The 15,303-nt window shown below is 35.4% G+C and overlaps 1 protein-coding gene across 1 annotated transcript; it reads left to right on the forward strand.

Moving 5' to 3' along the window:
• Positions 1-515: 515 nt before the first annotated feature.
• sdf2l1 (stromal cell-derived factor 2-like 1) lies at positions 516-3,396 on the forward strand. The gene is made up of 3 exons (XM_026240669.1): positions 516-790; positions 2,304-2,500; positions 2,596-3,396. The coding sequence occupies exons 1-3, from the start codon at positions 613-615 to the stop codon at positions 2,872-2,874; spliced, it is 654 nt and encodes a 217-aa protein (XP_026096454.1). The 5' UTR covers positions 516-612; the 3' UTR covers positions 2,875-3,396.
• The last annotated feature ends 11,907 nt before the right edge of the window (positions 3,397-15,303 follow it).

Consider the following 15,303-nt stretch of genomic DNA (forward strand, 5'->3'; position numbering starts at 1 on the left):
ATTAAATAAATACAATCTAAATATAATAAATAAGGTAAATATGAGGTAGTTTTAACCAAAGGTTAACCTGTGCAGGTTGTCATGTGTAAATGTCGAAATGTTATACAATTAATTCATTAAAAAAACAAAACAGTGGTTTGATTATTCAGTTTGTTTACTTTTCTTTTCTTTTTTACATTTTAGTACTATTTTCTTATTAACTTATAGTGTGATAACATGCCCTAATAATAATAATAATAATAATAATAATAATAATTCGAATCATTGAATCCAGACATTTTAGCAATTCTTTCCGAAAAAAAATAGTGTTAATTGATACTGTTAATTCATTACCAGAATTTTTAAATATCTATTAATGCATTTTAAAATGCATGAATAAACTTTTAGTAATATTTCTAGTTTATTTGAATGTACATGTACATGAACTAATGATCATTAAAATGTAGTGACGTCACACCACCCTCGCCCAATCACTGGTTTCCGTGTGTGCGCGTGGACCACTTCCTTGTTTTCGGACTTGTCATGATGTGATTGGTTAGAAAGCGTGTCAGCGTTTGAATGGGGTTCTGCGTATCCATCTTTCTGTGATGTACATAGGCACGAGCTGTAACAATGGGAGCATTAAGAGTTCTGTCTGTCTTTCTGGATGTCATTTTAGTGGCTTTCATGTTTGCTCAATGCGGCGCTCGTGATCTGGACTCCAGCTACGTGACGTGTGGATCTGTGGTCAAACTCCTGAACACTCGTCACAGCGTCAGACTTCACTCGCATGATGTCAAATACGGATCAGGTAGAACCACTATCTGTCTATAGAATCATAAACTTCAGCCATTTAGTTCTCAGAGAATGTTTATGTTCTAGCTGACAGCTTAATTTTCACTTTTAGTCTTTTGTAATGCACGTATATTAATGATATTCCTCAGTGTATTATCAGCTGGTGCATGTATGCATTAGCCAGGAAGCTAATGACTGCTAAGATTTCTAATCAGTAAACAGTAAAGTACTGAATTTGTATTTCCGTAAACCAGTTATAAACTCTCATTCGTCCCCATTGGATTATTTTTGTTGGTTCGGATGTATTGTGTTTACCTGAAAGATTTATGTAATCATGACGACAGGTGCACCACAAAATACTAAAAAGTACCGTGATAATACCATATATTTATGTACAGTGGTAATACATATATTTATTCGAGTGGCTTTTTTAAAAAATGTATTTTTTGTTGTTGCAGGTTTTAAAATTTTCTTTTATCAAAACTTGCTCTGTAATATCTGTTAAACTGTACCTAATATTGGAAATTTAGCTTTGTTATGGTTAAGATTTAAAAGTACGTAACAATACAGAAACTTACCATAATAATAGTAATAAATATGTTTCATAATAAATGTTTTTTTTAAGTGTTGCTTAGATTAGATTTTTGTATAATTATCTATATGTGTCTATACATAAATAGACTGATATATATATATATATATATATATATATATATATATATATATATATATATATATATATATATATATTTACATTAGCAATGATAATAAATGTAATAATAAACTGATATTTCACTCAGATGTTAGCAGTTGTTTAGGTAAAATTGTTGTGTAATTATCTGTATGTGTCAGAAATTGACCAAAAATAACTTGGTAAATGATCAAAATGACAAAATGATCCTCTGAATATCATGAATAATAAGATAACAAGATTAGAAATTATTATTATTATTATTATTATTATTATATTATAACAACATTAATTCCTTACAAATATTTCTAAATATTTTTGAATGTATATTCATTAAGACTTTACTTAAAGCTTTAATGTATAATGTTATACCATTATATTTTATTTATATAATTTATAATGTAAATATTATAAAAGTATCTTTTATGAATTAATTATGCCTTGTAATGCACCTTATAATGCATTGTACAGTCTCATTCATAATTATAACCAGATTTAAGACATTATAACACTATCAATTCATTGTTACACTTCGGTTATAATTATTTATGACAAGATGTATTACAACGCACATTATGAATAATTATAATGCATTATACCCCTTAATAACCCTTTGTAATGCATCATACATAAACACTTTATGTAAAGTGTTACCTTACACAATATATAATGCATGACTTATGTTTTTCTTGTTCAAAATGTAATATGGGATGCAAAGGTATTAAAATATTCTTTGAGTACTTTGGAGTACTATATAATGAATATGAGGTCCAAGATGATATCCATATCAAAATAAATATATGCTCAAATAATAGATTGTTTACACGATGCCCTGCAGGAAGTGGCCAGCAGTCGGTAACCGGTGTGGATTCTGCCGATGATGCCAACAGCTACTGGCGTATCCGTGGAAAACCAGACAAAGTTTGTCAGCGTGGGGAGCCCATTCGATGCGGTCAGGCAATCCGAATTACACACATGAAGACCGGACGCAACCTACACTCACATCACTTTAGCTCTCCACTGTCTAACCATCAGGTAGATCCACACAACACTCTCCTCTCTTAACCTACATGTTCAGATGACTGTAACTCGCTGGATTTGAATCACATTGATTTGTTTTATGTCTGCAGGAAGTGAGTGCATTTGGTGAAAATGGAGAAGGAGATGATTTAGACGTATGGACCGTGCAGTGCGGCGAAACATACTGGGAACGTGACGACGCAGTGCGAATTAAACACGTGGCCACTGAGGTTTTCCTCAGTGTAACTGGAGAGCAGTACGGTCAACCAATCAGAGGCCAGCATGAGGTCCATGGAATGCCTTCACCCAATCAGCATAACTACTGGAAGGTGATGGAGGGGGTTTTTATTCAGCCCAGCATTGATCCAGCGCGCCACGATGAGCTCTGATGATTCCACCGGCTACATTATCGTAGCGAGCGACTGAGAACTCCACTCACACACGCTGTGAAAACCTCTATAACTAAATCTTCAGTTTCTATAAAGTTTTACTTTTATTGGTCAAAATTGTGTGATGCAATTTTTGAAAAATGTTACCTGCAAAAAGAACTTCACAGGCAAATAGGTTTGTTTTACTAGATTGCTAATGATTGGAATGTGTTTTTTTTTTTTTTTTTGTACAAAAGGGATTACAATTAAATGACATGCCAGGATTTTGGGGTTTAAAACAGAGTATTTTTTATTATTTATATTAGTTTTGATTACTACTGGAACAAATGGCATTGTGCTATGAAATAGTGTTTTTGCACACATGAAATTAAATTCAATATTGAAAAATATCAAATGGTCATATCTGCTTTGGTTTAAGTTTTCTATGTTTCTGTAATAACCAATAGTTGTTTTCCCTATCTTACTGTATATGACCCGATATGTTCATAATTTGATGAAAGCTTAAATAAAGTTTTTGAAAACATACTGTAGGTATTTTTTTTTCAGTTAAAACAACATACTTTTAAAAACCATAGAATGAAAAAACTGTAAACAAGCAGATGCATTGTTGTGATGCCCAGTTTCTGAATACTGTCAATAAATATTGCACACTATTTAGACTTTATTAAAGATTACTCTAAAATTGCAATCGCCTGTCAAGATGATCATTTCTGCTTCTAACTCTCGCTTCTCTGGAAAATGAAAAATGACACACAGCATCCAAATAGGGGCAGCATTTAGTAAGTGTTGGGCACACACCGCATGAATATCGAAATGAAGGAAATATCACTGTCTGTGAAACGTGTGTCTAGGACAGTATACATGATGTTTAATAACTCACAACGCGGACGTAAAGTGAGGACAAATGACTAACTCATATACTGGAACAATGAAACGCTAAACATCTAGATGACCAAATGAAAACTGCTGTTTTAAAAGAATATATTGTGGTAAACGGACAGTTAATTCTTATATTTTGTTAATAAAACAAACACTAACTGCTATACTGCGCTATTATTTATGTTGAGAATTTTTTTGTCAGGTTGATTTTAATAAAATCTTTACAAAGATTCGTCATGGTAAGCAAAGATTCCGTCGAAATGTGCTCATTAAATTGAAACCAAACGAAAGATTCTTTAATCTTACACTGTTTGAATCAGATAGGCTATCATTTTAATTTATTGTGGTTTTAATGTAGCATCCACTGAGTGAATAGTTACTTTCTAATTAGTTGTTCCAAATGGTTTAGCCTTGTATATAGACTATAACACAACGTTACAGCAACGGCAATACGCTAAGACAAAAGGGGAAAAAATAAAATAAAATAAATAAAATTGTCAAATAGGTGAATTACTGTTTTTATAGCCTAACTATTTAACTTCTTGAACTTCCTTGACTGATACCGTGGCTTAATCTGTCCTGTAATGTCTTGTTCCTCTTCTGTGTAAATGTAAATTTTGATATTTAAATGGTTTTGGTTTTGTAAATTTGACTTACCATAGTGTTTCCCACCACTGCTGACCGTGATGCTGTATGACCGCTGATGACTCTCCTCCTGAGGGATGTCAAAACCAAAAAATCCATTTTGTATCTCCCCTCACTATTTTAGGATGATGCTGATTTGAGTAATGGAAGAATGCAGATAATGAGAAATAAACCGATTAGATTAATAATAACGTCCCACCTATTTTAGTAGAAACCGGTTATGTAGCCTAGTAAATATCTGAACAGACATGAGTGTAAAAGCATATGTTATAATAACATTATGGAACATAAGTAGCCTACATGATGCTCAACATCGTAATTAGCGGGCAATAAAACGCCTAGATTAAATATACGCACTTTTATTGAGTTAATTAAGTTTTCCTATTGCTAATTTACACTTCAATTAACATGAAGTAGGTTAATAACGTAAGCATAATCTAATTAAATGGTTCCTGATTTATCAATGAAAATAAAATTAAGAGTTGTCAAACAGCCTTTCTTTAACTAAGATGTTATTTTATCACTAATGCGAATTTTATAAGTTTTATAAACGAGTAGGCCTAGGGCTACTAATTTAAGCTTAATGCAAATAAATTGTTGCCTAAACCTTTTTTAATTTTTATGTAAGAAAGTAGAGTTTGAATCGTAAGAGGATGCGGATTGATTTTTTTTTTCTTCCGTCTTCCCAGAAGATGGCGACATAATATAACACAGTGGTTGCGTATTTCCGCTAGTCAGTCGTCTATTATAAACTCTAGTATCTAAAAAGATTCATCTAATATGGTACAGAGAAGTGGCTTATCTAAACCGAGCTGCTTCTGTATTAAAAACACTTGTTTTTATTCTCATTCTGTATTAGGCTGTGTGCCTTCATTGTCGATTCTACACACTGCAGCTGTTTGTCGGCTATATTCTTACAACGCAACATAATAAAGAAAACCTTTTCTCTGGTTGTCAGGATCACTCATCAGTGCTGTCACCATATCTGAGACACAATCTTGACGCAGTGCCATACTGCACCAAGAGAGAAGCACATGGTTTTAATAGCTCAAAAGCTCTTTATTGCACTATTCATTATCAAATTAATAGCTGGGCTGAGTATCCACGTGGATGGGGTAGCCATGAAAACACGTCCTCACAGGGTGGAGTGAAGAGCTATGATAAAAAAAAAATACCATACTCAAGAGAAGACAAGCATTTGGGTTACAACATGACTGAATGGAGACCGTGAGAGTGACTAGGAAATTGAAGTGTTTGAGGTCGAAATATTATGGGAACCACTACGACTGGATCTGAAATATGCCTTTAGAAAGTCACCTTGATTGCAAAATGATCTAAGTCAATTTAAGAAATTCCAGAAGCAGAAAAGACGTAATTTGTCATATTAGCAGTAAATTAATGCAAAATTAAAAAAAAATAATAATAATAGGCTAATTAAGTGCTTAGGGCCATTTACATCAAGGACGATAACGATATTTAGTTTTAAAATGGGCTAGCTGTAAATGTTAAATAAGAGCAAAGTCCATACCACATCTACGATAATGGCAGAGGTGAATAATCATAGGAGTCATTTTCGGTACATTTTCTTTCCAGCTAATAAACCATAGAACACTGACAGCCAATCAGAATCAAGAGTGTGTGCTTTTAAAGAGACAGACTGCATGGCGCACGTTATTGTGCTTATATGTGGACCCTAATTTGGTTATCGTTGTAAAAGAAAAAAAAAAAAGGTGATGTGGATTTTCAACAAGCATTTGGAGGTGCAAAATCTAAATGAATCTATAAACCTAATAAAATGTCATCTTAAATATGGTCAAGCAACCAAATCAACTGCAAGACTATAAACCACATAGAACTCTCTTACAATACACTAAGGCAAGTAAATATCGTTATGGACATTTCATCATATCTGAAGATACAGTAACATTTTGCATGAATGGCTGCCATACACCTTAAATAAAGTGATATTTAACTTCGCAAGCAGGAGAAATTTTTTTTTTCTACAGTTAATAACAGCATTTAAGAAAAACACAACTACGTATTTGATGCATTTTGCTTTTATTGAATTCTGATTATGTACAGACCAAATTAAAGATTTGCAAAAAAAAATTATTTAAATAAAGTATTTCTCATTCCAAAGTCACTTTGGATAAAGCATTTGCTCAATTAATAAATGTAAATAGCAACCACCACTTACAAAAGTTATATGGATAGATTAGCTGATCATCTGGGTTGAAGCATGCAGGGGAGCATGTCATTTGTGGTAAATAAGGGATAGGTGTGTGTTTGGTGGTCTGGTCCAGTGGACTGATGCCCTTTCATTATTGCACTGCTAGCTGCAGCTCCCACAGTAGTGCAACAGGGAAAGAGTGTCAGGCAACAGACAAACAATGGGACCAGGAACATGTTCACACAAACAGAAAGGGTTTAGAAATAATCATATTCCACTAAACTGTTATAATTTCTAAATAGCCAAATGCATTCCAGCCATTTCAGGTGGTCTAAAACATAAAACACTAATTCAACAGCCTTTGGAAATACACCTGTCAATCTCTGATCATCACAAGAAATGCTTTTCCATGCCTTTCACGATCCAGATCTCAGACCTCACACAGCTTCATATTACTGCATGCATACACATACTCACTCAAGGTTAACCTATTGATTATGAGATCATGACATTTACTAAATAAAAACTATTTGAAACAACATTTAGAGAGCTAGATTTTCATCATGCATGACCTGAAATTCAGCATTCCTCACATACAATAAAGGATATTCAGTTAAAATGTTCAGCTGTCAATAGTATTTTTCAGTTACATGTGCAAAAAACACAATTTTCAAATACAAATTGAGGTAAAAACAGTCGTGTTTTTAAATATCAATATTAAATATGGTCACCAGAGAAACAAAGGAAGTTAAAATTGTTGTCTACTGGAATATGACAGTGCTGTGGTAATTTATTTCTCGATTAGACCTATAACATTGAGACGGTTCATCATGTTGAGGAAAAATTATATATTATCGAAAACAGAAATATTTCTTTCAAAATACATTGATGCCAGAAAAGCTGCTTTACAGTGGACAACTAGAGTAGTCTGAATTAATTGAATTATCCTGGGTCTATTACGTTTGCTCAAAATAAGTCACTATAAGACTTTGCAAAGGAGAGTGTGTTCTCTGACTTAATGATATAATTCATATTAGGAAAGGTTTAAAATGTAATCGCTGTTAAGTGTTTGCACTGCTAAAAGCAAGATATAACCACATCAAAATGTTTGTGGGGCATTTAGTTTTAATATTAAATGGGTGTTATTTATTGTATTTCAAATTAAACGATTTAGAGAAGCAAACCCATTCTTTCTCCACAAAAGAATTCACAGACTGATATCTTGTCAAGCCTCAGCACAACATTATTGTGCATTTTATTAAAAATGACCATGGACAATCAAATCCTCGAATGTTTCTGAAATTGCAGATTACCCTTAAAGTCAAGACCCTATAAGCAATATTGCACTACTCCATAAACAGTGAAAAAAGCAGAGGCAATATTGATAGGGTCTTGCCTGCAAGATGCAGTTATCACGAAAATCACACAGCACTTAGATAGCACGGCTGTGCAAAACACAATATCTAGGGGTTTAAATCCCTAAATGGTTAGACTGAAAATGGTTCCTGCTCTACAACACGATACGCAAACCTCTTTGTGACATCTGACCCTCCACAGCCTTAAACCAAAGTGAACAGCAAAATGCTGCTCATTTCAACATTTATTTACAACAGAATTCAGTTTAGTTTATTTGCTGCCAAACAACATGATTCATGAAATGTTGTTTAATATAGCAAAAATGTTGAGGGTTGTGTAGGCTATATGGTTGAGTTTAAATGCTTTCATCTATAATAATACAATTTAATCTACATTTGTCAAGGAATTACCAAGAATAGGTAGAATCATTTAAATATACCATGTGACTTTTTTTTTTTCCTCTCAAAAACATAATTAAGCACATCTGGCATTTTAAATGGGCAACTTAAAAAAAATCATCTTCTAATACCAATACATGCATGCTATCAATAAAGACAAACATTCTTTCAAACCACGCAGATGGCATTCAAATATGAGAAACACTGAGTAGAAAGCATATTGTAGGCCCTTTGGTTATCTTCGTCCAAAAGCAGTCTTGGTGCTCTGCAATTCCAAGCATACCAGCTTCTGCCTTGGAGTTAACGACATGCTTCAACAGGATGTTTTTTTTTTCCTCTCCCTTGGGAATTTCACATTGAACTCACATGCATGATCTTACTTGTCCCCTTTGGTAATAAAACACGTTAAACAATTTACCAATCAGGTTTCATCAAGTGAACTTGCAGTCAAAATGTTGTATCACGACAAGAGGGCAAGAATACGACACCACAAAGTTACAAACAACTAGTATAGGGTATAAACTGACCACACTGAATAACCAGTAGTGGTCCTGTATGTGTATCCTGTAGGTAACGTTACGCGCTGTTTACTAATCCTATAGTATGTAAATACGCGCCATTTCGATAATACGAATACGTGTGGCGATTTTACAATGTTCTACATAATAAGAATACAGAATGCGCTACCAAATCTGTAGGTGAAGGCAAACTTACCACTCCTCATGTGAAGCTTCAAAGCCATCTAGCTAAGAGCTGAGCCAGGATCATGAGAACAGAGGAGCTGTAGGCCTCAGTATGCCATAGTGGCCTATGAATGCGCTGCGCATGCGCGTTGCGGTATAGGGCAACATTCCTCATACACCCAGTTCAGACCGGTGAGTCTCAAGCTTACATTCTACTGTAGAGCCCCGATATATACGCGGCAATGATAAATACTCCAGATGATAAAAAGGATAAATCTTGTAATGGTCTGATTTAAAACACTCGTGCGAAATTATCATGCAGTGTTTTTTAAAAGACCATAAAATACTTTACGCGAATCCACACAACTATTATTAAACAGGCCTAATAATAATAAGATTTTTAGCAAATGTCATGAAAATGACAAACTTATGTTATGACGTAAGATTAGACCCTTCCTTTGAACAAAACTGAATAAAGCGTGCATTTTCATAAAAGGGAGATTTAAATAAATAAAATAACCCAGACACAGTCAAGTCATGAAGGTCTACTTTAAATGGTTCCTCTGTTTTTTTTTCTTCTTCTTCTCGTCATATGACAACAAAATGGTTGATGATTGTTTGTTAGAACATGCAATTCTAAACATTAAAGAATTGTCCGTTTAAAATTTACAGACTTCTTATGCCAATATTGCTTTTTTTATCAAGATTTGTAGCTTTTAAAAGTGTTTTACAACCTCAGCAGTTACACCACCTAGACATTTTAAGTCCCAAACTCGAAAAAAAAAAAAAAGATATCGAAATAATTCACTGTTCATCATAAACTTTATTTTTGTACGAATTGCATGCAATATGTTTAATTAAAAAATACGAGACACACTATTGACTTAACTTTTATAGGCTATTATACAAAGTCTGTGTGTGTTGCGCCAGCCAGCAAATTCACACACACCGACCTGCCTACGTATCATTACAAGCAACTTTGTTCGGCCAGATATCCAGTCTTTTGATGGGACAACCGAAAAAGTTCAACTTGCATAACCTTGCAGATACTGACCAAGAGTAAAATGTCACTATGGACGACCCCCCCTCCTCACATTCCCTCCGTTTCCTCCCCTCTTGGAAAGGGACCTGCCCCCTACATTCCTTACAAATAGTCCCATCCCCCACCGATCTGGCTCAAACAAGAGAATCATCCCTTCCTTCTGCCTTCTGGAAGAGCTCCTTCATTATAAATAAAAATCTAAATATATGGTTACACACCTACCAGCTCTGTTTAGTAGGGAGCTCCAGGGAGATGGAAGCACTGCTGTTACAAATACTTTGCATCAAACGGTTTAATTCTCATAGCACTGATTAATGTACAGGCTTATTTACGTGTAACCGTTAGAGAACCAAATAATTGTGTTGGCTTTGAATTTACAATAAATATCTTAAATCACTAAATTGAGAAAGATAGGGGGAAAAACATTCAATAATAAAGTTTAATTGCACGAAGAATAATTAAATCATGAAGAAAACAAATTCAGAATACAATTATTTACGTTTGTGATTTAAATAGGCTACACCTTCAAACAAATTATATATATATATATATATATATATATATATATATATATATTGTTCTTTAAAGAAAATAAATACAATTCAACACGTTGCTGTTGACTACAAAATGCATAGGGGGTGAAGCTATATTTAAAAACTGCAAAAGGACGTTCATAAGGCTTTATAGGAGGATATTATTATTATTGGCTGTTTTCTGAACATTGTGTGTGCTACTTACATTTATGAATCGACAAAAACATACAAAATGGCGTTTAGATGATTATTTACGTCCGCTCGTTATTATTCACTGCTTTTGTGCACCTCTTTGCCAGCAGGCCTCATACAGAAGTTCCCGAAATATGCAAAAGGTTGAGAAACTCACTTCAAAGCATTTTTGGAGTGTTACTTAATCGAACACGTGGTTTTCAATGCAAACGAAGACGACCTCAGTCGTACAAAATGTTCTTTCGAAGGAGGCGTGGTCTTGTAGGCATTTTCAATAAGTGGAAAAACCTGGTCACAGATATACCATAGCTCAAATACTGCAGTTCACAGGCCTGGTGCATGCTCTGCAATAGTGCTGTTGGGCATGGAATCAATCCAACATCGTGCACACATCTGGGCCCATATATCTAGGTGGTCAATACTCGTGCAAAACCCCCTATTCGCCATTTAAATGCTACTTAAATGCCCCTTAACAATATAGCGTTCGTCCCAGCTTTGTTTAAGGCTCTAGTGGGTGAGTAGGCGAAAGCCGAATGCAATGACAATACTATTGCACTGCTTGAGTAGATGGTTCAGTAGTGCAACATCGTCAAAGCAACAGACCTTAGCACAGCCGAGGTGCATGGGCCACCTTTGAACGGGCCTTCAACACAACGGGGCGAGATCACCCTTCATTGTTAAACTCAGTGAAGAAACGAGGTATATATATATATATATATATATATATATATATATATATATATATATATATATATATATATAAAATAAATCGGTATGCTTGAAGCTAGTAAAAATATTTGCTACATGTCTTGCTATATTGGCAACTTTAACGAATTACGCTTCGTTCTATTTTTCCTCGAGCTCCGTCAGCATTTGTTGCCTTATAATTTTGTATTTGTGCAGCAACGCCATTGTGACGTCATAATACGTCTTTATGGAATCAAACCATTACACCTGTTGTTATATCAAATGAAATGTAGACGAATACATTCAATGAGAGTGGGAGAACCCGAAAGCTTAGGGGAGGGGTGAAGGTTAGGCTACTTTTTCTTTCCTACTTTTTTTATTTTTGTCAGCCAATGCCCTTTTAATATTGCACTGCTCATCTGACTGCACAGTAGTACAACAGAAAAAGGGCCCTGGTCAACAACAGTAAAGAAACTGAACACGGGGTGTGTTATAACGGATTGAATTAAACTGATTTATCAAATATCACACGTGACCCACACAGAGGGAATCCACAAAATTACTGGAAATTGTAATGTAAATCTTAGACCATGCATGTACTGATCATAACAGTAATTATGGTCATAATTAGCTTAACACTGTTAATTTAACTTAAAGCAATTTATGTTTCCTGTATGCGTATGTCTAAGAAAAAATAAGGAGTGCTGGAAGGCAAAAATAATAATAACAAATTAAAAATCTCCAAACCTTCCACCTGATGTTTGCTGGCTGTTATTAAAGCTTAAAACGAGGGAAACAACGCACATGTAATTATAAAAAACCAAGCAGGACGTGGCAAAATCTCCGAGTTAACATTTACATTTAGCAGCAATGGTTTCACACGTTTTTCATGCAGTTTCAGCATAATAGCGATGAACACAGTGCTTTGAGTGAGATACGAAGGAAGAAAGAAAAAAATAGGGCAAAGAGCACATTCCCCGATACAGTATGAGAAACCTTCGTTTAATATGTATTATTCTTGTCCCCTTTGCCAAAGTGGCAATCTGAAACCCCCCCCCGGTTAGGGGACAAGGTGAGGGGGCGGAGGCTCCTTAAGGTTGTTATTTTCAATGCATACATTAACAGTGCTTTTGGACACTTCGGGGGGGAAAAACACGGAAGATTTTAATTTTTCCTAAAATAAACCTTTATATTTGGCTGAGATGTAAATATTCTTCCGAGCTGAACAAATCATACTTTTTGGCTACCCAAAAACAAACATATTTATGCACAACCTCGTGCAAACATCCAGTACAATTTTACCTAGCAGTAATTACAGATATAAAATGATTTATAGAAATTGATAAGAACGTTTTTTTCCCGCAATTAGAATGGCACTGTAAAAACACACAAAAAGCCTCGATTTCAATGCAAATTCTGAAATGTATCTACAAACAGCACTTGCAACAAAATAATTAATTCCTGCACATTTTGTTTCAGTTTATATAGACTTTACACCTAATGCAGCGATATCTTTGAAAATAAAAAGAAAAGTGGCACATCGTGTTGCCACTTCTCTGTTTCACTTGAGCTGTATTTTCAAAATCGTTTATTTTACAGTTAACATACTGATTTAGACTGTGTATAAAAACACGTGGAAAGCACGGACTAGGCTTCCCAGACCCTTTTGCAAGTTAAACATTGGCTTCTTGGGAATATGGTGAAGTTAGATGCTTTACATGGATTCCTCGGACTAAATAGGCTGCAACAGATCAACACTGATGACAACAGAAGAGAACGAAAGGAGATTGTTCCCTCGGACTGAATGACAGCCTGACAGACAAGACTTCTGAAACGCGATGCCCTCTTGATATCCTCACCAGCGCGCGCTTCACATTTCTAACTACAGCCATGTTAAGGGGCTTCTATGGCACCCCATTCGTCGTTCTCCCCACCCAAGCCGACTCAACGTTGTCGTTTTTGCCCCTGAGCTCCCGCCATTTCCACCAAACCACCCGGATGCTACTCACAAACAGAAAGAGGACCCCCTTAATTTCATGAATGGTACCTGGCCAAGGGAGGGACAATCCTAGAAGCAGAAGACACCGACAAAAAGAGAAAAAAGTTGGACCGAAGGGTTGCAAGGCAAGAAGCGCGAATATCTTCCAATATCTTCGCATTCACCCCGCGTAACATAGTGCCATCCCGTCACGCTCACGCATTATTTCCCCTCATGGTCTTGAAAAATCAAAACCGTGATTTATACATGGCAAGCCAATGGCCCTCTTTGCTCAAGACTCCATCTTTGACTAGTTGACATTCAGCTCTTGCTGAAGCAAATTCCTCATTTGCATGCGTCTTCGCTATTGGCGCGTTTCTGCGCTAGTCTTTGCCGCTTGAAGAATCATTGGTTGAAGTCAAAGGCATTTAACTGTCTTGTGAGTCCCGCGATAGGCTACTTGGAGTGAAACGTCACCGTACAGTTTTAGTTTAACAATGAACGCTCAAATTCTGCTCCCCATTCACAAATATCTTCTTATGCTAGATTGAAAGACTACATGTATTGTAGTTTTAAAGTAGCAGATTGCATGAAAACGGTTATTAAATTCCACGCCACAGGGACAAAAACCATGAGGTCAATTTTAGAAACGTTTACTGTGAACTGTATAGCCTACGTTTAAAAAAAAAAAAAAAAAAAGCTTATCTAGTCAATTCCTAAAATAATTCTAATGGAATTGGATCATAATTTAGAACCACTTCTATCTCTAGAACTTTCAGAATAGAGCTATCAAAAAGAAACAAATAACAATCCTATAAGAATATAAAAGGATCCTACTGAATGAACTGAATTTCTAATAAAACAGAAAAATAGGGATATCTTTTTTTTAAATCTTTTCATCATCTATCCAGAAGGGCCTTATGTGACTCGTAGAATCTTATCTACAAATATAAATTTCACATTTCTAACAGAAGTTCCTTTAGCATTGAGGATTCATGAATTCAGGAAAAATACATTTATTTGCACTTGCATGGCAGAAAACCATAATGACCCTTTCAAATATTTAAACAAGTCATGTTTTATACTGTACAAATAGCCTGCAATTGCTAATAAAAGAGCTAGGCTATATCTGCCTGATTTAACTGATAAACATTAGTTTTGTTGATAGGCTATGAACTTATACAGAACTGTGAAGTTAAGTAGCCTAATATTAAGTTAATTTAGGCTATATTAAGATTTTTTCGTGTGCATTCAACAGTTCTTATAGTTGTATGTTTCCGGTCAAATTAAACATTGAATTATTATATATGCTGTTTAATCTAATTTCTATCAGCCCTAATGCAGACAGTTTGAAAATAAATTCTAATTCTAGTTTTCTTTGGTGGGTCTGTTTTGTAAGAATTTGACGGCCCCGCTGATTTTTGGAGCCTCTCAGAGACGACAGCTTAGAGAAGCAACTGTGGAATGCACTGAGAAAGCTATAGGTCTCTGAGATAGATATGGTGACCCGAGGAGAGAGAGGAAGGGGGGCCCTCAGTGGAGGCCCTTTGGTTGACGCCTAGAGGAGGGCAGCGGCCTGTAAAATCCGGCATTCCTGACCAATGGAGCTTAAATAATGGCATTGTCCGGCGGAAAAGAACCGCCTCTCGCTGTCTTACTCTCCCCCGTTTGCTGCGGGGACCTGATTGTGTAGCTAATCGGCAGAGAGCGTTTGATCCAAAGCAGAGCGTGAATTCAGTATGCAGCAGACGTGTCAAGAGGGACACCCTCCTCTCCCTTACCCCTTCTATAAAACACGCATGAGAGAGGGCCTAGTTATACCTTCTTAGTGCATGGTGTTTGTTTGGAAGAGAGCAAATCAGAAGC

Source organism: Carassius auratus, linkage group LG30F (genome assembly GCF_003368295.1).
Source record: "Carassius auratus strain Wakin linkage group LG30F, ASM336829v1, whole genome shotgun sequence".
Taxonomy (NCBI): domain Eukaryota; kingdom Metazoa; phylum Chordata; class Actinopteri; order Cypriniformes; family Cyprinidae; genus Carassius; species Carassius auratus.

Coding starts and splice junctions, on each gene's coding strand:
- sdf2l1 (XM_026240669.1), top strand. CDS start 613: ATGGGAGCATTAAGAGTTCTGTCTGTCTTTCTGGATGTCATTTTAGTG. Junction 791..2,303: donor TGATGTCAAATACGGATCAG/GTAGAACCACTA, acceptor GATGCCCTGCAG/GAAGTGGCCAGCAGTCGGTA. Junction 2,501..2,595: donor CTCCACTGTCTAACCATCAG/GTAGATCCACAC, acceptor TTATGTCTGCAG/GAAGTGAGTGCATTTGGTGA.